The 21,470-nt window shown below is 46.9% G+C and overlaps 1 protein-coding gene across 5 annotated transcripts in view; it reads right to left on the bottom strand.

Annotated features, from left to right (window-relative positions):
• Nucleotides 1-21,470, bottom strand: part of LOC126213289 (speckle-type POZ protein-like) — a 139,949-nt gene that overhangs the window by 80,145 nt on the left and 38,334 nt on the right. For all 5 annotated transcript variants that reach the window (XM_049940956.1, XM_049940958.1, XM_049940957.1 and 2 more), the window contains exon 3: nucleotides 14,092-14,211. In XM_049940956.1, coding sequence (XP_049796913.1) covers nucleotides 14,092-14,211 — 120 coding nt within the window. The remainder of the gene's footprint in view (nucleotides 1-14,091; nucleotides 14,212-21,470) is intronic.

Below are 21,470 nucleotides of genomic sequence, written 5' to 3'. Positions count from 1 at the left end.
CGGCCTTAATTCCCGAGTCGGCCTTAATGCCCGAGTCGGCCTTAATGCCCGAGTCGGCCTTAATGCCCGAGTCGGCCTTAATGCCCGAGTCGGCCTTAATGCCCGAGTCGGCCTTAATGCCCGAGTCGGCCTTAATGCCCGAGTCGGCCTTAATGCCCGAGTCGGCCTTAATGCCCGAGTCGGCCTTAATGCCCGAGTCGGCCTTAATGCCCGAGTCGGCCTTAATGCCCGAGTCGGCCTTAATGCCCGAGTCGGCCTTAATGCCCGAGTCGGCCTTAATGCCCGAGTCGGCCTTAATGCCCGAGTCAGCCTTAATGCACAATGAAGATGAATGGATACAGCTGATCAGACAGGATGCTTACGTACGTGTCACCTGTCAGAGTTGTAACCAGACGTAACAGGGGTCCTATATCACTCCAACTACGCACGCCTCACACCATTGCACAGCCTCCAGCAGGCTGAGCAGTCCCCTGCTGACATGCAGGGTCCATGGATTGTAGAGACTGTCTCTGTACCCGTACACGCCCATCCACTTGATACAACATGAAACATGATTCGTCCAACAAGACAACATGTTTCTAGTCATCAATAGTCCAATGTCCATGTTGACAGGCCCAGGCGAGGCATAAAGCTTTGTGTTGTGCAGTCATCCACGGTGCACGAGAGAGCCTTCAGCTCCGAAAGCCCATATCTATGTTTCGCTGAATGCTTCACATGCTGACATTTGTTGATGGCGCAGCACTGAAATTTGCAGCAATTTTCAGTAGGTGAGACGCCCGCTAAACCCACTGGGCAGAACAAATAGTAGGATTGTGGTCAAGGGTTGAGGTCCGTTTCAGCTTCTAATTGTCATTTATTGTAATTTAATAACCCTTACAACCAAAACGGCACATAGCCGAATCTTTACTGAATGCAGCTCTTTCACAGCTGAATGCCTCCAACAAGAAATCTTAACTAGGTAAAAATCCAATTAAGATACCAATTAAATAATTCCAAAAGAATATACACAAAGTGCAATGCAAATGGCTGAGGGCCACAATTAACTTCAAAATTTTAAAATACATTACCATAATCCTTAAAGGCAGAAGGTCACAGGGTTTAAGCTTGAAAGATAAATTTAAAAATTAATTTTGCAAAATTTTAAGAAAACAAACAAATAACCACAAGCCTAAACTTTAAAATAGCTGACAACAGATAATTAAACACCGGTGGCACTCAGAAGCCTCCAGGGAGGTCGGTCTGCCCTCATTCACTTAGGTGAGTCAGCCAAATTATACTTGATCCGTCAGAACCCAACCAGGGGACAGCCACGGACCGACCGACACAACGACTTGCTTCCCGTCAATCAGTACATAACACAAACCGGCAATGTTACAAACGTGAAAATCCACAATGGAGTATGTATGAGCTGTCAAAATTACACATGTTGGACAGCGACAACAGGTGAGGAAAGGACGCTACCTGAAATTACGTTAGTGGCCAGGGGGGTAACCGGAACACTAACGACCACGAGACAGGAAATTCGAATGGTGCACTCAAATCGTAGTCGACCAAAATAGTTAATCGCACCGCATGGCAGCTAAATCTCAGCAGTAGAAACACTCGGTGTTGCTCACAGGAAAGCCTCCCAAACGGCAAACCACCGAAGCGAACCACCACAACATGAATAGACGTGGCTCGGGTAGTTAAAACCACTACTCAACTTTAACGTGCTGGGTCGGTGAAGCACGAAGCTCGTAGCGATCGGACAGCTCCACACACGCTCCGACACTGCACAGGGGCTGCCAGCGGCCCCAGCCGACTGCACCGCGCGGAAATACGAGGGCCGTTCAGAAAGTAACCTCCGGTTGATTTAAAAAAATACACCAAGTTAAATAAAAATATTTTAATATATACATCTTACAACTACATCTTTGCACTATTTTTCTACATAGTCTCCATAGCGATTGAGGCACTTATCGTATCTCTTCACAAGCTTTGAAATTCCATCTGCATAAAAATCACCCGCTTGAGCCTGGAGCCAGCCTGTGACAGCATCTTTGAGCTCTTCGTCGTCATCAAACCGCTGTGACCCGAGCCATTTCTTCAAATGCATGAAGAGGTGATAATCACTTGGCGCCAGGTCTGGGCTGTAAGGTGGATGGTTGATAACGTCCACTTGAAGGACTCAAGAAGGGCCGTTGTTCTGCGAGCAGAGTGAGGACGGGCGTTAAACGATACCGGAAGTCAGCATACCACGGCGTTTGTTCTGTATAGCCCGTCGTAACTTTTTTATTGTTTCACAGTACACGTCTTGATTAATGGTCGTACCACGTTCCATGAATTCAACCAACAACACCCCTTTGGCATCCCAAAACACCGTTGCCATCAGTTTTCTGGCAGAAAAATCTTGCGAGGCTTTTCTTGGTTTGGTAGGCGAATTTGAATGTGCCCACATCTTTGATTGTTCTTTTGTCTCAGGGTTCACGTACTTAATCCAGGTTTCGTCACCGGTCACGATTCTGTTTAACAATGGTTCTCCTTCGTCCTCATAACGTGACAGAAAGTGTAATGCAGAGGCCATTCTTCGAGTTTTGTGGTGGTCGGTAAGAATTTTGGGCACCCATCGTGCACAGAACTTACGGTAACCCAATCTTGCTGTCACTATCTCGTACAAGAGAGTCTTAGAAATCTGTGGAAAACCAGTAGACAACTCCGACATTGAGAAACGTCGATTTTCACGAACTTTTGCATCAACTGTCTGAACGAGTTCGTCAGTCACCAATGATGGTCTACCACTCCTCTCTTCATCATGAACGTTTTCTCGTCCACTTTTAAATAAACGTACCCATTCACGGACAACTCCTTCACTCATAACTCTTGGTCCGTACACGGCACAAAGCTCACGATGAATAGCTGCTGCAGAATATCCTTTGGCTGTAAAAAACCTTATGACAGCACGCACTTCACATTTGGCGGGGTTTTCTATTGCAGCACACATTTCAAACTGCCACAAAAACTAAACTAGCGCAGGTACGACGTTCACTCGACCACGGCTTGATGCCGACTGACCTGTTGAGTGCGTGAACGCACAGATGGCGTCGCTACTCCCCCCACAACCCGCACTGTGACCAATCGGAGGTTACTTTCTGAACCGCCCTCGTAACTTCCCTCATCCGCAACAACCGATCGACTCACTGCAGAATGCAGACATCTAAAATCGTCGTCAGTGGAAATAACTCCAACTACACACACAACCTGACAAACACTTGCAGAAAGGCCTAAATAATTCACAACAGTAACTAAGTATGCTCGAAGACAAATCGGGGGTCGATGCGCGCGCACACACACACACACACAGCCAACCAGTGTGCGATTTGTGCTTTTACGAGTGGGGGGGGATGTGTTAGGAGGTTAGTATAATTACATATGTTACTAGCTTGGACCGTGGCGTTACCCATGGTTAAACAGTTATTTATAAATACACTCCTGGAAATTGAAATAAGAACACCGTGAATTCATTGTCCCAGGAAGGGGAAACTTTATTGACACATTCCTGGGGTCAGATACATCACATGATCACACTGACAGAACCACAGGCACATAGACACAGGCAACAGAGCATGCACAATGTCGGCACTAGTACAGTGTATATCCACCTTTCGCAGCAATGCAGGCTGCTATTCTCCCATGGAGACGATCGTAGAGATGCTGGATGTAGTCCTGTGGAACGGCTTGCCATGCCATTTCCACCTGGCGCCTCAGTTGGACCAGCGTTCGTGCTGGACGTGCAGACCGCGTGAGACGACGCTTCATCCAGTCCCAAACATGCTCAATGGGGGACAGATCCGGAGATCTTGCTGGCCAGGGTAGTTGACGTACACCTTCTAGAGCACGTTGGGTGGCACAGGATACATGCGGACGTGCATTGTCCTGTTGGAACAGCAAGTTCTCTTGCCGGTCTAGGAATGGTAGAACGATGGGTTCGATGACGGTTTGGATGTACCGTGCACTATTCAGTGTCCCCTCGACGATCACCAGTGGTGTACGGCCAGTGTAGGAGATCGCTCCCCACACCATGATGCCGGGTGTTGGCCCTGTGTGCCTCGGTCGTATGCAGTCCTGATTGTGGCGCTCACCTGCACGGCGCCAAACACGCATACGACCATCATTGGCACCGAGGCAGAAGTGACTCTCATCGCTGAAGACGACACGTCTCCATTCGTCCCTCCATTCACGCCTGTCGCGACACCACTGGAGGCGGGCTGCACGATGTTGGGGCGTGAGCGGAAGACGGCCTAACGGTGTGCGGGACCGTAGCCCAGCTTCATGGAGAAGGTTGCGAATGGTCCTCGGCGATACCCCAGGAGCAACAGTGTCCCTAATTTGCTGGGAAGTGGCGGTGCGGTCCCCTACGGCACTGCGTAGGATCCTACGGTCTTGGCGTGCATCCGTGCGTCGCTGCGGTCCGGTCCCAGGTCGACGGGCACGTGCACCTTCCGCCGACCACTGGCGACAACATCGATGTACTGTGGAGACCTCACGCCCCACGTGTTGAGCAATTCGGCGGTACGTCCACCCGGCCTCCCGCATGCCCACTATACGCCCTCGCTCAAAGTCCGTCAACTGCACATACGGTTCACGTCCACGCTGTCGCGGCATGCTACCAGTGTTAAAGACTGCGATGGAGCTCCGTATGCCACGGCAAACTGGCTGACACTGACGGCGGCGGTGCACAAATGCTGCGCAGCTAGCGCCATTCGACGGCCAACACCGCGGTTCCTGGTGTGTCCGCTGTGCCGTGCGTGTGATCATTGCTTGTACAGCCCTCTCGCGGTGTCCGGAGCAAGTATGGTGGGTCTGACACACCGGTGTCAATGTGTCCTTTTTTCCATTTCCAGGAGTGTAAATTAACGTAGTGAGGTGGAAGTGCGTTAAAAACAAGGTGTAAAATACATGATGGCGCGAACACGAGCCACGTACGGCTCAGTAGGGTTGCACTTGTGTCATGCTGAACATTTCTCTTCGGTTGTCGTTGGTGCCCTTCATGCAGTATCTTATCCTGGCCGCAGCGATGTCGGAGATTTGATGTTTAATCGGATTCCTGATATTCATAGTACACTCATGAAATGTTGGTACTTCTTCACTACCTCAGAGATGCTGTGTCCCATCGCACGTGCGCCGAATCTTGGTAACTTGCCATTGTAGCAGCAGTAACCTATCTAACAACAGCGCCAGACACTTGTCTTATATAGGCGTTGCCGACCGCAGCGCCGTATTCTGCCTGTTTGCTTACCTCTATATTTGAATACGTATGCCTATACCAGTTTCTTTGGCGCTTCAGTGTGTTTAGAATGTGGACAAAACCACTGACAGTTTAGTCCAACACCACGAAAACGTTTGCATGTTCGAAGATATTTCGAGGCTGCACCCGGTCGCCGTAAACGTCACTCCACGATATTTAGACTGGGCACCTGCTAGTCATCTTCAGGTGAGCCATCGAAGACTGGCGTAGACGTTTGCAACCCCGCCTTGTACGGGGTGGTCCATTGATAGTGACCGGGCCAAATATCTCACAAAATAAGCATCAAACGAAAAAACCACAAGAACGAAACTCGTCTAGCTTGAAGCGGGAAACTAAACGGCGCTATGTTTGGCCCGCTAGATGGCGCTGCCATACGTCAACTGCGATTTTTTAAATAGGAACCCCAATTTTTATTACATATTCGAGTAGTACGTAAGAAATATCAATGTTTCAGTTGGACCACTTTTTTCACTTTGTGACAGATGGCACTGTAATAGTCACAAACGTATAAGTACGTGGTATCACGTAACATTTCGCCAGTGCGGACGGTATTTGCTTCGTGATACATTACCCGTGTTAAAATGGACCGCTTACCAATTGCGGAAAAGGTCGATATCGTGTTGATGTATGGCTATTGTGATCAAAATGCCGCACGGGCGTGTGTTATCTATGCTGCTCGGTATCCTGGACGACTTCATCCAAGTGTCCGGACCGTTCGCCGGATAGTTACGTTATTTACGGAAACAGGAAGTGTTCAGCCACATGTGAAACGTCAACCACGACCTGCAACAAATGATGATGCCCAAGTACGCGTTTTAGCTGCTGTCGCGGATAATCCGCACATCAGTAGCAGACAAACTGCGCGAGAATCGGGAATCTCAAAAACGTCGGTGTTGAGAATGCTACATCAACATCGATTGCACCCTTACCATATTTCTATGCACCAGGAATTGCATGCCGACGACTTTGAACGTCGTGTACAGTTCTGCCACTGGGCACAAGAGAAATTACGGGACGATGACAGATGTTTCGCACGCATTACATTTAGCGACGAAGCGTCATTCACCAACAGGGGAAACGTAAACCGGCATAATATGCACTATTGGGCAACGGGAAATCCACGATGGCTGCGACAAGTGCAACATCGGCGACCTTGGCGGGTTAATGTATGGTGCGGCATTATGGGAGGAAGGAGAATTGGCCCCCATTTTATCGATGACAATCTAAATGGTGCAATGTATGCTGATTTCCTACGTAATGTTCTCCCGATGTTACTACAACATGTTTCACTGCATGACAGAATGGCGATGTACTTCCAACAGGATGGATGTCCGGCACATAGATCGCGTGCGGTTGAAGCGGTATTGAACAGCATATTTCATGACAGGTGGATTGATCGTCGAAGCACCATACCGTGGCCCGCACTTTCACCGGATCTGACGTCCCCGGATTTCTTTCTGTGGGGAAAGTTGAAGGATATTTGCTATCGTGATCCACCGACAACGCCTGTCAACATGCGTCAGCGCACTGTCAATGCATGTGCGAACATTGCGGAAGGCGAACTACTCGCTATTGAGAGGAATGTCGTTACACGTATTGCCAAATGCACTGAGGTTCACGGACATCATTTTGAGCATTTATTGCATTAATGTGGCATTTACTGGTGATCACGATGTAACAGCATGTGTTCTCATAAATGATATGTTCACAAAGGTACTTGTATCACATTGGAACAACCGAAATAAAATGTTCAAATGTACCTACGTTCTGTATTTTAGTTTAAAAAAACCTACCTGTTACCAACTGTACGTCTAAAATTGTGAGCCATATGTTTGTGACTATTACAGCGCCATCTATCACAAAGCGAAAAAAGTGGTCCAACTAAAACATTCATACTACACGAATATGTAATAAAAAATGGAGGTTCCTATTTAAAAAAACCGCAGTTGATATCCGTTTGACCTGTGGCAGCGCCATCTAGCGGGCCAACTATAGCGGCATCTGGTTTCCCCCTTCAAGCTAGACGAGTCTCGTTCTTTGTAGTTTTTTCGTTTGGTGCTTATTTTGTGAGACACTTGGCCCGGTCGCAAACAATGGACCACCCTGTATAGTGCGCCGTGAGTATTGCCTGACATGTGCCAGAGTCACGGTGACAGAAGGGCCACCCTGCCCGGCGGCAGCGCCTTAGCTGGTGGAACTGCAGAGGTCAGCTGTCTTTGGTGGTGCCGCTCGCTGCGATATACGAAGTATTCTGCCGTCTTCGACTGAGCAAATCTCGGAGGTGACGGGATTCCATGAATTACTCAGCTGGTAGCCGGTGTCACGGTTCATTACATTTTCCGCGATACGTATTTCTTTTATAAGATAGTGCCAAATAGATGATAGATGTTGCCGTGGCCAAAAGTGATGTTTTGTCATGTTGTGGTGGTCTTCAGTCCTGAGACTGGTTTGATGCAGCTCTCCATGGTAATCTATCCTGTGCAAGCTCCTTCATCTCCCAGCACCTACTGCAACCTACATCCTTCTGAATCTGTTTGGTGTATTCATCTCTTGGTCTCCCTCTACGATTTTTACCCTCCACGCTGCCCTCCAATGCTACATTTGTGATCCCTTGATGCCTCAGGACATGTCCTACCAACCGATCCCTTCTTCTAGTCAAGCTGTGCCACAAACTTCTCTTCTCCCCAATCCTATTCAATACCTCCTCATTAGTTACGTGATCTACCTATCTAATCTTCAACATTCTTCTGTAGCAACACATTTCGAAAGCTTCTATTCTCTTCTTGTCCAAACTATTTATTGTCCATGTTTCACTTCCATACATGGCTACACTCCATACAAATAATTTCAGAAGCGACTTCCTGACACTTAAATCTATACTCGATGTTAACAAATTTCTCTTCTTCAGAAACGCTTTCCTTGCCATTGCCATTCTACATTTTATATCCTCTCTACTTCGACCACCATCAGTTACTTTGCTCCCCAAATAGCAAAACTACTTTACTACTGTAAGAGTCTGATTTCCTAATCTAATTCCCTCAGCATCACCCGACTTAATTCGACTACATTCCATTATCCTCGTTTTGCTTTTGTTGATGTTCATCTTATATCCTTCTTTCAAGACACTGTCCATTCCGTTCAACTGCTCTTCCAAGTCCTTTGCTGTCTCTGACAGAATTACAATGTCATCGGCAAACCTCAAAATTTTTATTTCTTCTCCGTGGAATTTAATACCTACTCCAAATTTTTCTTTTGTTTCCTTTACTGCTTGCTCAATATACGGATTGAATAACATCGGGGAGAGGCTACAACCCTGTCTCACTCCCTTCCCAACCATGGCCCTCGATTGTTATAACTCCCATTTGGTTTCTGTACAAATTGTAAATAGCCTTTCGCTGCCTGTATTTTACCCCTGCCACCTTCAGAATTTGAAAGAGAGTATTCCAGTCAACATTGTCAAAAGCTTTCTCTAAGTCTACAAATGCTAGAAACGTAGGTTTGCCTTTCCTTAATCTTTCTTCTTGTCATACTCCATTGAATGTTGGAGATACAATGTACCGCAACTGCAGATTTTATGGGTTGCAGAAAGCGATTGCAAGGATTCTGTTCTGAGCAGCGTTCTCCCATTGTGCGTGTTGTTTGTCCTGTGTAAGCCATACCACACTTGCAAGAAATTTTGTATAAAGTCTCGCCTTCCGCAATAACTAATTATTGTTCGCTGATCCCAGCAGGTCCGGAACCTTAGATGGTGGACGGAAAATCACTTTTACCTGAAAATTACTAAGAATCCTTACTGTGTTGAAGGAAATATTTCGAACAAAGGGAAGAAAATCTAGGAACTTTGGTGGCGCGTTCCCCTCTTTATCCACCTTCCTGTTCTTGGTTTTAGCTGAGAATGCCCTGTTAGTTGGCGTGTTGAGTATCCATTGCCTCTAAACACTGACCTTACACGTTCAAGTTCTGCAGATAAACTATTAGCATCCGACACTGTATGGGCTCTGCGTAAAAGGGTTTTAAGCACACCCATGCTTTAGGATGGGTGATGGCAACTTGAAGAGTGCAAACACAAATCAGTGTGAGTGGGCTTACGATAAACAGAATGTCCCTGGCAGCCGTCACTCTTTCCTTTAAGTAGCACGTCCAGGAATGGGACACAACCATGTTTCTCTAATTCCATAGTATATCGAATGTTCCGGTGAATGTTTATGATGTAAAAACTCCATTAACTTATCTTCGCCATGGAGCCACACTATGAAAGTATCATCCTTGCACCCCCAAAAAAACAGTTGCTTTAAGAACCGCTGACTCAAGTGCTCTTTCCTCAAAATCCTCCACACAAGTTATCCACCACGACGGCTCCGTCAGTCTGTTCAAAATATTCTTGGTTAACTGTGAAATACACACATCAAAAAAGTTTTTCATCAAATCGCTTCCGGGAGTTCCGGAACCTGTACAGAAAATTGTAATACAGATCAACTTAAACATCATTTCTGCCCTTTTTATTGCTCATGAAAACCACACATTGCATGTTGTAACCACCGTACAGCGAGACCTTGAGAGGTGGTGGTCCAGATTGCTGTACACACCAGTACCTCTAATGCCCAGTAGCACGTCCTCTCGCATTGATGCATGCTTGTATTCGTCATGGCATACTATCCACAAGTTCATCAAGGCACTGTTGGTCCAGATTGTCCCACACCTCAACGGCGATTCGGCGTAGATCCCTCAGAGTGGTTGGTGGGTCACGTCGTCCATAAACAGCCCTTTGCAACCTATCCCAGATATGTTCGATAGCGTTCATGTCTGGAGAACACGCTGTCTAGTCGAGCGATGTCGTTATCCTGAAGGAAGTCATTCACAAGATGCGCAATATGGGGGCGTGAATTATCGTCCATGAGGACGAATGCATCGCCAGTTTGCTGCCGATATCGGTCAGAGGATGGCATTCACGTATTGTACAGCCGTTATGGCGCCTTCCATGACCACCAGCGGCGTACGTCGGCTCCACATAATGCCACCCCAAAACATCAGGGAACCCTCCACCTTGTTGCATTCGCTGGACAGTCTTCTTCTGTAGTGGTCAATCCAAGGATTGGTTTGCAACAGCTACAATGGCAGCTTGTCTCCATTCTGTGCGTCTTTCAGCTTTTCTCTTCATTTCTTTATAAGTGTTACATCCCACATCTTTCACGATTTGATCCGTGTACCTCAGTCGTGGTCTTCCTCTTGGTCTTTTTCCCTCGACATAACACTCTATGATTGTGTTCAGGAGTCCTTTATGTCTTAATAGATGGCCTGTAACTTGCACTCTTCTTTTAACAATGAAACTCCAGAAGCTTCTCTTCTCACCTGCTCTATCCAGAACCACTTCGTTTGTGACCTTGACGATCCATTTTATTTTTAGCATGCGTCTATAGCGCCACATTTCAAAAGAATTTAGCTTCTGGTCTTCCTCTGTCCCGAGAGTCCATGTTTCACACCCATAGCATGCCACACTCCACACATATGATTTCAAAAATCTTTTCCTGATTTCAAGGCTGATACTCTTAGATGTTAATATGTTTCTCTTCTTGTTAAACGCAGCCTTTGCTTGAGCTATTCTACTTCTCACTTCTGCCTTGCTCCTTCCATCCCTGGTAATATTACTGCCCAGATAAGTAAATTTATCAACTTGCTCAAGCAGTTCATTGCCTACATGAACTTGGACTTTCACCTGATCTTCTTTGTCGCATGCTATATCATCGGCATATCTTATCATATCTATTCGTTGGCCATGAATTACTACACCTGTCTGAATTTTCCCTTACTTTTTTCAGCGTCTCTTCAATGTATACGTTAAAGATAACAGGGGATAGTGCGCAACCTTGTCGGACACCTTTCCGTATCTGCACCTCTTCTTGTTTTGTCCGTCCACGGATAACTGGACAGCATGTGAGGCGTTCAGCCTGACCAGGTTGCCTCCAAACTCGTCTCCGACGATTATCTGGTTGAAGGCATATGAGAGACTCATTGGTGAAGACAACGTGATGCCAACCCTGAGCGGTACATTCGGCATGTTGTTGGGCCCATCTGTACTGCGCTGCATGCTGTCGTGGCTGCTAAGATGGACCTCGCCAAGGACGTCGGGAGTGAAGGTGCGCATCATGCAGCCTATTGCGCACAGTTTGAGTCGTAACACGACATCCTGTGGCTGCAAGGCTGTCTGGGTTCCTCCGAGCCATAATCCGTAGGTGGCGGTCATCCACTGCAGTAGTAGCCCTTGGTCGGCGTGAGCGAGGCATGTCGTCGACAGTTACTGTCTCTCTGTATGTCCTCCATGTCCAAACATCGCTTTGGTTCACACCGAGACGCCTTCACACTTCCCTTGTTGAGAGCCCTTCCTGGCACAAAGTAACAATCCGGACGCGATCGAAGCGCTGTATTGACCGTCTAGGCATGGTTGAACTACAGACAACACGAGCCGTGTACCTCCTTCCTGGTGGAATGACTGGAAGTGATCGGCTGTCGGGCCCCCTCTGTCTAATAGGCGCTGCTCGTGCATGGTTGTTTACATCTTTAGGCGGGTTTAGTTGTTGGTCAAATGTGTGTGAAATCTTATGAGACTTAACTGCTAAGGTCATCAGTCCCTAAGCTTACACACTACTTAACCTAAATTATCCTAAGGACGAACACACACACACCCATGCCCGAGGGAGGACTCGAACCTCCGCCGGGACCAGCCGCACAGTCCGTGACGCGGGTTTAGTGACAATAGCCAAAGGAACTACCTTCAGGAGTTCTGGAAACCGGGGTGTTGCAAAACTTCTTTTTGAGGAAAGAGCGTATCAAAACAAGGAAGTGATTCTGAAACTGTTAACCTATCAGCCAAGGAATCAGCAAGAGATACCTTTGCAAAAAGAGATACATCAAAACTCACTAAAAGATGCGAACTGCTTATACGGAGAGCCCCCATCATATCAAAGTGTTTGCACTCGGAGGAAGACGCCAAGTCACTTTATTGGAATGGTTTGAGAATGGGCTGCAGTTCCCCAAGATATCTTCCAGCACATGATTGAACGTATGCCTGCGAGAGTGGAAGCTGTTATCAAGGCCACGGGTGGGCCAACACCATATTGAATTCCAGCATTACCGATGGCGCGTGCTACAAGCTTGTACGTCATTTTCATTCAAATGTCATGCTTTTGATCACATAGCGTACATATTCCACACTACTGGCCATTAAAATTGCTACACCAAGAAGAAATGCAGATGATATACGGGTATTCATTGGACAAATATATTACACTAGAACTGACATGTGATTACATTTTCACGCAATTTGGGTGCATAGATCCTGAGAAATCAATACCCAGAACAACCACCTCTGGCCGTAATAACTGCCTCGATACGCCTGGGCATTGAGTCAAACAGAGCTCGGATGGCGTGTACAGGTACACCTGCCCGTGCAGCTGCAACACGATACCACAGTTCATCAAGAGTAGTGACTGGCGTATTGTGAAGAGCCAGTTGCCCGGCCACCATTGACCAGACGTTTTCAGTTGGTGAGAGATCTGGAGAATGTGCTGGCCAGGGCAGCAGTCGAACATTTTCTGTAACCAGAAAGGCCCGTACAGGACCTGCGACATGCGGTCGTGCATTATCCTGCTGAAATGTAGGGTTTCGCAGGGATCGAATGAAGGGTAGAGCCACGGATCGTAACACATCTGAAATATATTGTCGACTGTTCAAAGTGCCGTCAGTGCGAACAAGAGGTGGCCGAGACGTGTTACTAGTTGTACCCCATACCGTCACGCCCGGTGATACGCCAGTATGGCGATGAGGAATAAACGCTTCCAATGTGCGTTCACCGCGATGTCGCCAAACATGGATGCGACGATCGTGATGCTGTAAACAGAACCTGGATTCATCAGAAAAACGACATTTTGCCATTCGTGCACCCAGGTTCGTCGTCGAGTACACTGTGATGCAGCGTCAAGGGTAACCGCAGCCACGGTCTCCGAGCTGATAGTCCATGCTGCTGCAAACGTCGTCGAACTGTTCGTGCAGATGGTTGTTGTCTTGCAAACATCCCCATCCGTTGACTCAAGGGATCGAGACGTGGCTGCACGATCCGTTACAGCCGTGCGGATAAGATGCCTGTCATCTCGACTGCTAGTGATACGAGGCCGTTGGGATCCAGCACGGCGTTCCGTATTACCCTCGTGAACCCACCGATTCCATATTTTGATCGGTTCTCGACCAACGCGAGCAGCAATTTCGCGATACGATAAACCGCAATCGCGATAGGCTCCAATCCGACCTTTATCAAATTCGGAAACATGATGGTACGCATTTCTCCTCCTTACACGAGGCATCACAACAACATTTCACCAGGCAACGCCGGTCAACTGCCGTTTGTGTATGAGAAATCGGTTGGAAACTTTCCTCATGTCGGCACGTTGTAGGCGTCGCCACCGGCGCCAACCTTGTGTGAATGCTCTGAAAAGCTAATCATTTCCATTTCATAGCATCTTCTTCCTGTCGGTTAAATTTCACATATGTAGGCACGTCATCTTCGTGGTGTAGCAATTTTAATGGACAGTAGTGTATATATCAAACTCTTCAGAAAGATGTGCGCTACAAAATGAACATATTTCTCAAAAATCGATTTTTTTAAAACTTTTGACATCCTATATCAAACGCGAGAGTGGGAAGGGGAAGGGGCGCTGCCACTCGACAGTATCAAGTTTTTGACCCGGTCCGGAAAAAATATCGTAGATTCGGGGTAAATCATCGTCTCCTCCTCCTGCTTACCATACAGGACTTACCGCAGGAGCGACCCGCCCACTTGCTGAGCAACCGCCAGAGCCGCTGCAGCAGCAGTGCGAGAGCGGCGCCGACTGCTGCGCCGATGGCGGCAGAGTAGTAGCTGCCCGTCTGCTGCTCTTCTGCAACAACAACAATAACAGCGACTCTGAGTTGCGCAGGGATGATGATGATGATGATGTACCATACTCCGAGGAGGGTAGGGGGAAGATGCGGGAGACCAGCACCGCCGACTAGGCAAGATCCGAGTGGAGGTGGTGAAACACGTATGTTGTGTAGCGGCGATGGTGAGGCATATGGTGAGATCTCTGACCAGAGAGCGTGTGACAGTCCAGTTGCGAGCTAGTGGTTGCGAGTAGCGCGTCGGAGATGACGCAGTCGCGGTCTAGATGCGAGAGAGTTTAGTTGTGTGTGAGCAGTCGGTGGGCGTCGACATCGCACTCTGGTCAAGATTCAGGATGAGGTATATTATTTTAAGTAAGCAGCCCTGCGCTCAGCTAGTAATGTAAATTGACTGTAACTAATTTGTGCAAGAATCGCCCTAATAATAATTTTGTTTTCAAGGCATTCTGATAAAGAACCATTTAATTGAACGAACAAATTCCTTACATTTCCTTTAAAGAAAAGTTTCAGTCAGATTTCAAAAAAAAAAGTACTTGCAATGTATTTCCTCCAAGCCGCGGCCAACAATAAGAGCAGAACTTTGACATGCAGTTATACTGAGGTAAGAAATTAATTCTGATTTCGCACAGGGCCAAAGACTGATATTTCCGTCTATTTGCGTTTCCATTGTCACTGAGATTTTCATTATCATTGAATTGACTTTCATTTTGTGACGAACTTATACTTGGGTCAGATAGCTAATTTTTATTTAATTGTCTTTGTGTTTTAAAATTTCTCTGGGGAGCTTACACTTAGCTCTAGGTCCATTTCCATTTGAGTAAGATTAGACTTTCATGTTTGCGGGGAGGTTACAGTGGTTTGCCATTGCCTTCCTCCGACCGTAATGGGGATGAATGATGATGATGACTACACAACACCACCCAGTCATCTCGAGGCAGGGAAAATCCCTGACCTCGCCGAAATGGAACCCGGGACCCCGTGCGCAAGACCACGAGCTGCGAATCCTCCGAGGTACTACCACAGCCTAAAGGTCCCAGTAAACAATCAAACACTCTCTAAACTTTACTAGTTTTGTCAAATGGTCGACAGTGTGTGCCTGGGTTTGATGTTTTCGTCAAACAGAGACCGTGTTTGAGACAAGTTTTGATCAACAGCAGAATTAAAAAGAAAAGAACGGACGCGAAGGAATTACTCGAATGAGACGCAAATCTGTAGATGTGATGTACATTGCAATGGGACACCCTGCTCTAACATTACTTTATATATATATATATATATATATATATATATATATATATATATATATATATATATATATATATAATGTGAACATTCTCGGCTGTTTCACTGATTCTGTATACGATGTATTAAATTTCAGACTAAAATACATAAAAACAAATTACGAGAGTAAGTCCATATTTATCCGCAATTTAGTTCTGTTTTTGTTTATTTTGGCAGTACTATCGTTTTACGTTTATGACCCATGCTTTGTTTATTTGTTGTTACATCTTTGCAATTTTCAAGCTGCTAGCTTAGTTTCTTTATCGCTGCCGTGTTAATCATGGCTGCTCCGCTGTCTGTTTGTACCGAAGAAGAGCAACGTTCAGTGATCCGTTTCTTGTGGTCGGAAGGCGTAGCAGGGGCCGAAATTCATCGAACTTTCGGCACAGTACGGGAACAGTGTTTTGCCACAACGGAGTGTCTTCGAATGGACTGAAAAATTCCGAAATGGTCGCACAGGTGTTACGCACGATGAAGGAGCCGGACGACCGTTTACCGCCACAAATGAAGAAACCATTGAGTGTTCACGTGAAATGATTCTCTTAGACGATTAACTATTGACGAAGTGGCACATCGTCTGCAAATTAGTCACGGTTCAGACTACGAAATCATCCACTACAGACTTGGATTTCATAAAGTTTGTTCTACATCTACATTTATACTCCGCAAGCCACCCAACGGTGTGTGGCGGAGGGAACTTTACGTGCCACTGTCATTACCTCCCTTTTCTGTTCCAATCGCGTATGGTTCGCGGAAAGAACGACTGTCTGAAAGCCTCCGTGCGCGCTCGAATCTCTCTAATTTTACATTCGTGATCTCCTCGGGAGGTACAAGTAGGGGGAATCAATATATTCGATACCTCATCCAGAAACGCACCCTCTCGAAACCTGGCGAGCAAGCTACACCGTGATGCAGAGCGCCTCTCTTGCAGAGTCTTCCACTCGAGTTTGCTAAACATCTCCGTAACGCTATCACGCTTACCAAATAACCCTGTGACGAAACGTGCCGCTCTTCTTTGGATCTCCTCTATCTCCTCCGTCAACCCGATCTGGTACGGATCCCACACTGACGAGCAACACTCAAGTATAGGTCGAACGAGTAGTAAGCCACCTCGTTTGTTGATGGACTACATTTTCTAAGGACTCTCCCAATGAATCTCAACCTGGTACCCGCCTTACCAACAATTAATTTTATATGATCATTCCACTTCAAATCGTTCCGCACGCATACTCCCAGATATTTTACAGAAGTAACTGCTACCAGTGTTTTTTCCGCTATCATATAATCATACAATAAAGGATCCTTCTTTCTATGTATTCGCAATACATTACATTTGTCTATGTTAAGGGTCAGTTGCCACTCCCTGCACCAAGTGCCTATCCGCTGCAGATCTTCCTGCATTTCGCTACAATTTTCTAATGCTGCAACTTCTCTGTATACTACAGCATCGTCCGCGAAAAGCCGCATGGAACTTCCGACACTATCTACTAGGTCATTTATATATATTGTGAAAAGCAATGGTCCCATAACACTCCCCTGTGGCACGCCAGAGGTTACTTTAACGTCTGTAGAAGTCTCTCCATTGATAACAACATGCTGTGTTCTGTTTGCTAAAAACTCTTCAATCCAGCCAGACAGCTGGTCTGATATTCCGTAGGCTCTTACTTTGTTTATCAGGCGACAGTGCGGAACTGTATCGAACGCCTTCCGGAAGTCAAGGATGGGTCCCAAAACAACTCTCACAGTTGCATAACAAACGCGCTTGGACATCTGCAAAAAAAAAAAAAAAAAAACATTTGGATCGCTATGGTAACGAAGGGGACAACTTCTTAGATAGGATTATTACTGGTGACGAAACATGGATCCATCGCCGGCCGCGGTGGTCTAGTGGTTCTGGCGCTGCAGTCCGGAACCGCGGGACTTCTACGGTCGCAGGTTCGAATCCTGCCTCGGGCATGGGCGTGTGTGATGTCCTTAGGTTGGTTAGGTTTAAGTAGTTCTAAGTTCTAGGGGACTTATGACCTAAGATGTTGAGTCCCATAGTGCTCAGAGCCATTTGAACCATTTGAACCATGGCCCCATCATTACGAACCGGAGAGTGAACGGCAGAGTATGGAATGGAATCATCCAAATTCGCTGTGCAAGAAAAGGTTCAAGACCCAACAGTCCGCACGAAAACCGATGCTTACGGTTTTTTGGGACGCACTAGGTCCAGTACTGGAACATTATGGGGAAAGGGTCACAACAATAAACAGTGTACGTTACAGTGAGATGCTTACTGCCAGGCTAAAGCCTGCAATTCGAAGCAAACGCCGAGGGTTGTTGTCGAAAGGTGTTGTGTTATTGCACGACAGTGCTGCCCACACTGCTGAAACGCTACAGAAACTCAAATTTGAAGTACCGGATCATCCTCCATATAGTCCCGATCATGCCGCTTCTATCACTTGTTTGGTCCATTCAAACAGGCATTAAGGGGTCGTCGGTTTGCCTCGGACGAAGCAGTGAAAGAAGCTCCATCCGCTTACTTAAGTCTAACTTAAATTAGCTGCTTTGTGCAGAGTTTACCTTGCGGCATTTTCTGCTTCTGTTGAGGTGGTGTGTGTTTATGTTATCTTTATTTGTGTGTGGCATCTGTGGGTGCAGGACGTTGCGGTTTCATCAGTTTTGGGGTTTTCTTCAGGGCATGATGGTGGATGGCAGTGCTTTTCTGCTTTCAGTCTTCATCGGTCTAGCTTGGCCACTGGTCGTCTGTAGCGGTCTCTGGGATTGGCTGGAGCTCCTAGCTCCCTGATGAGAGGGTTCGTACAAGTCCTTTCTGGGTATAAAACCGTCTTCCTTTCTTCGGCTGCCTCGTGGAGGTATCCATGAGGGAACTGCGAGTGCACATGGAAGACCCGTCTCAGGATCTTGTTTTGCAGACACTGGAGGCGTTGAACATGGGTCCTCGCTACGCTGCCCCAGACCTCGCACGCATAATCAAACAGCGGTCGTAGGTAGAGTCGAAATACGAGGCCGTTCTCCGGCGACAGCTCCGATTGTTCGTTTAGGAATGGGTAGAGGGCGCCCATCCGTCGGATGACCTTTATCCTCACGTCTTCAATATGAGGCTTCCACGTCAACCTTTTGTCCATGAGGACCCTCAGGTAGCGGACGGTGTCACTCCATGGAATTTCAACATCGTAGAGGCGGAGTCTTCTTTCCGGTGCAGTCCTCTTCCTCGTGAAGACAATGGCCTGTGTCTTCGCCGGGTTAAACGCAATACGCTATTTTGCAGCCCAATCCTGCAAGGCGTGGCAAGCTGCCTGAAGGCGAGGGATCAGCACCTCGCGCCAGCGACTTCTGGAGAACATCGTGTCGTCCACGTAGACAGCTTTTTCGACCCGCGGAGGTATTGGCAGGTCCGATGTGAACACGCAGTATAGTACCGGCCCGAGGACTGAGCCTAGAGGTACGCCAGCTCGGATAGGGCGTCCTGCGGAGAGTTGATCTTCGACTTGTACAGCGAAGGTTCGTTGGTCCAGGTAGGACGCTATCAGTCGGACGTAGGCCTTCGGGAAGTGCAGACGGTGCATTTTCCATAATAGCCGAAGCGGTGCATTCCTGGCACGCAGCTCAACCGAGGACATTTTTTTATGAAGGCATCAGGAAGCTTGTACAACCATGGACGAACTGCGTTCAAACGCAAGAAGACTATGTCGAAAAATGATGTTCTTGTAAGCTTCCTATTTGACTGCACTTGGTCGGTCAACACAGGGATGGTTAATGCTGTTTGTGAATGACGCTGGAGTTGCAGTTCGATGATGTCTGATTTGTGCTCGACTGGAGACAGATCTGGTGGTCGAGCAGGCCAAGACAACATGTCGACACTCCGTACAGCATGTTGGGTTACAACAGCGGTACGTGGGTGAGCGTTATCCTGTTGGAAAACGCCACCTGGTATTGTGAGCATGAATGGGGAGCATAACAGGTGGAGTGACCAGACTGTGTCTGGTGTGCAGACAGCTTGATTGCAGCCCCTCAACTGGTCTAACCAACAAACGAAAGTCACTGCCACTGAGGCAGAAGCGGCTTTCGTCAGAAAACACAGCAAACCTCCATCCTGCCCTCAAATGAGCGCACGATTGACACCACTGAAGTCACAAACAGCAACTGTTTGCAGTCAGTGGAATGCACGGTATACGGTCTCCTGCTCGGAGCTGTTCTTGAAGTAACTGATTTGCAACACTTCAATGTGTCACTGTGGTGCCAAATGCTGTTCAGACTGGTGCTGCAGATGCCAGAAACATATGCCGAACACGTTGGTCTTCCTTCTCACAGGGGAACCTCCCCATCGCACCCCCCTCAGATTTAGTTATAAGTTGGCACAGTGGATAGGCCTTGAAACACTGAACACAGATCAATCGAGAAAACAGGAAGAACTTGTGTGGAACTATGGAAAAAAAAATAAGCAAAATATACAAACTGAGTAGTCCATGCGCAAGGTAGGCAACATCTAGGAAAGTGTCAGCTTACGAGCGCCGTGGTCCCGTGGTTAGCGTGAGCAGCTGCGGAACGAGAGGTCCTTGGTTCAAATCTTCTCTCGAGTGAAAAGTTTAATTTTTATTTTCAGATAATTATCAAAGTTCAGTCACTCACACATAATCAACTTCGCTCTCCAAAATTCCAGGACATGTTAAGATTTGCTTGGACATATACAGGATTTGACGGTCTACGCACGGAAACATTTGAAAACGTAAAAAACATATGTTTTGACAGAGCACAGGGAAAACTGTGCGACTGTGAAACTGTTGCATTCATTTGTTGCAGTTTATGTGACAAACTCTTATGTTTTCATCACTTTTTTGGGAGCGATTATCACATCCACAAGGAAACCTAAATCGGGCAAGGTAGAAGAATCTTTTTACTCATTCGCCAAGTGTGCAAGTTAGGTGGGTCGACAACATATTCCTGTCATGTGACGCACATGTCGTCACCAGTGTCGTATAGAATATATCACACGTGTTTTCCTGTGGAGGAATCGGTTGACCTATGACCTTGCGATCAAATGTTTTCGGTTCCGATTGGAGAGGCACGTCCTCTCGTCTACTAATCGCACGGTTTTGCGGCGCGGTCGCGAAACACAGACACTAAACTAATTACAGTGAATAGAGAAGTCAATGAATGAACGGACAGATCGTAACTTTGCGAAAATAAAGAAAGTAAAATTTTCACTCGAGGGAGGACTCGAACCAAGGACCTCTCGTTCTGCGGCTGCTCACTCTAACCACGGGACCACGGCGCTCATAAGCTCACATTGTCCTTGATGTTGCCTATCTTGCACATGGACTACTCAGTTTGTATAATTTGCTTATTTTTTCGTAGTTGCACAGAACTTCTTCCTGTTTTCTCGATTGATCTGTGTTCAGTTTTTCAAGGCCTATCCACTGTGTCAATTTATAAATAAATCTGAGGGGGGTGGGGGGGGGGTGCGATGGGAGGTTCCCTTGTCAGTATAAAAAAGATTATGAAACTTCCTGGCAGATTAAAACTGTGCCGGATCGAGACTCGATCAAGGATAGTGTCAGGAGCGCCGTGGTTAGCGTGAGCAGCTGCGCAATGAGAAGTCTTTGGTTCAAATCTTCCGTCGAGTGAATAGTTTAATTTTTTATTTTCAGACAATCATCACCACACGTACTGTTTATCAACAAATGTAGGAAATAATCATACAAATGTTCGACAATCGTTCGATCCATTAAGGAACTTTCCGATTCCTTACAGTTCGGAAAATATTCATTGACCTTGTTACTGAAGTCGCGAGCTATATTTGCTGGATTGATATTGCCCACGGAATACATCTCACGTATTTAATGCACTCTCGTCCAAAGTAGCGAACATTCAACTGCCAGCCAGGGAGCAGGAATACTACCGATTAGGTTCCTTTCAGATTACGCTGATACAATAGCTCCCTACTTAGCACTCATATTCGACCGCTCGCTCA

Source organism: Schistocerca nitens, chromosome 11 (genome assembly GCF_023898315.1).
Source record: "Schistocerca nitens isolate TAMUIC-IGC-003100 chromosome 11, iqSchNite1.1, whole genome shotgun sequence".
Classification (NCBI taxonomy): Eukaryota; Metazoa; Arthropoda; class Insecta; order Orthoptera; family Acrididae; genus Schistocerca; species Schistocerca nitens.
Note: the sequence above shows the minus strand (reverse complement) of the source record. Positions and strands in the feature narration are given on the sequence as shown.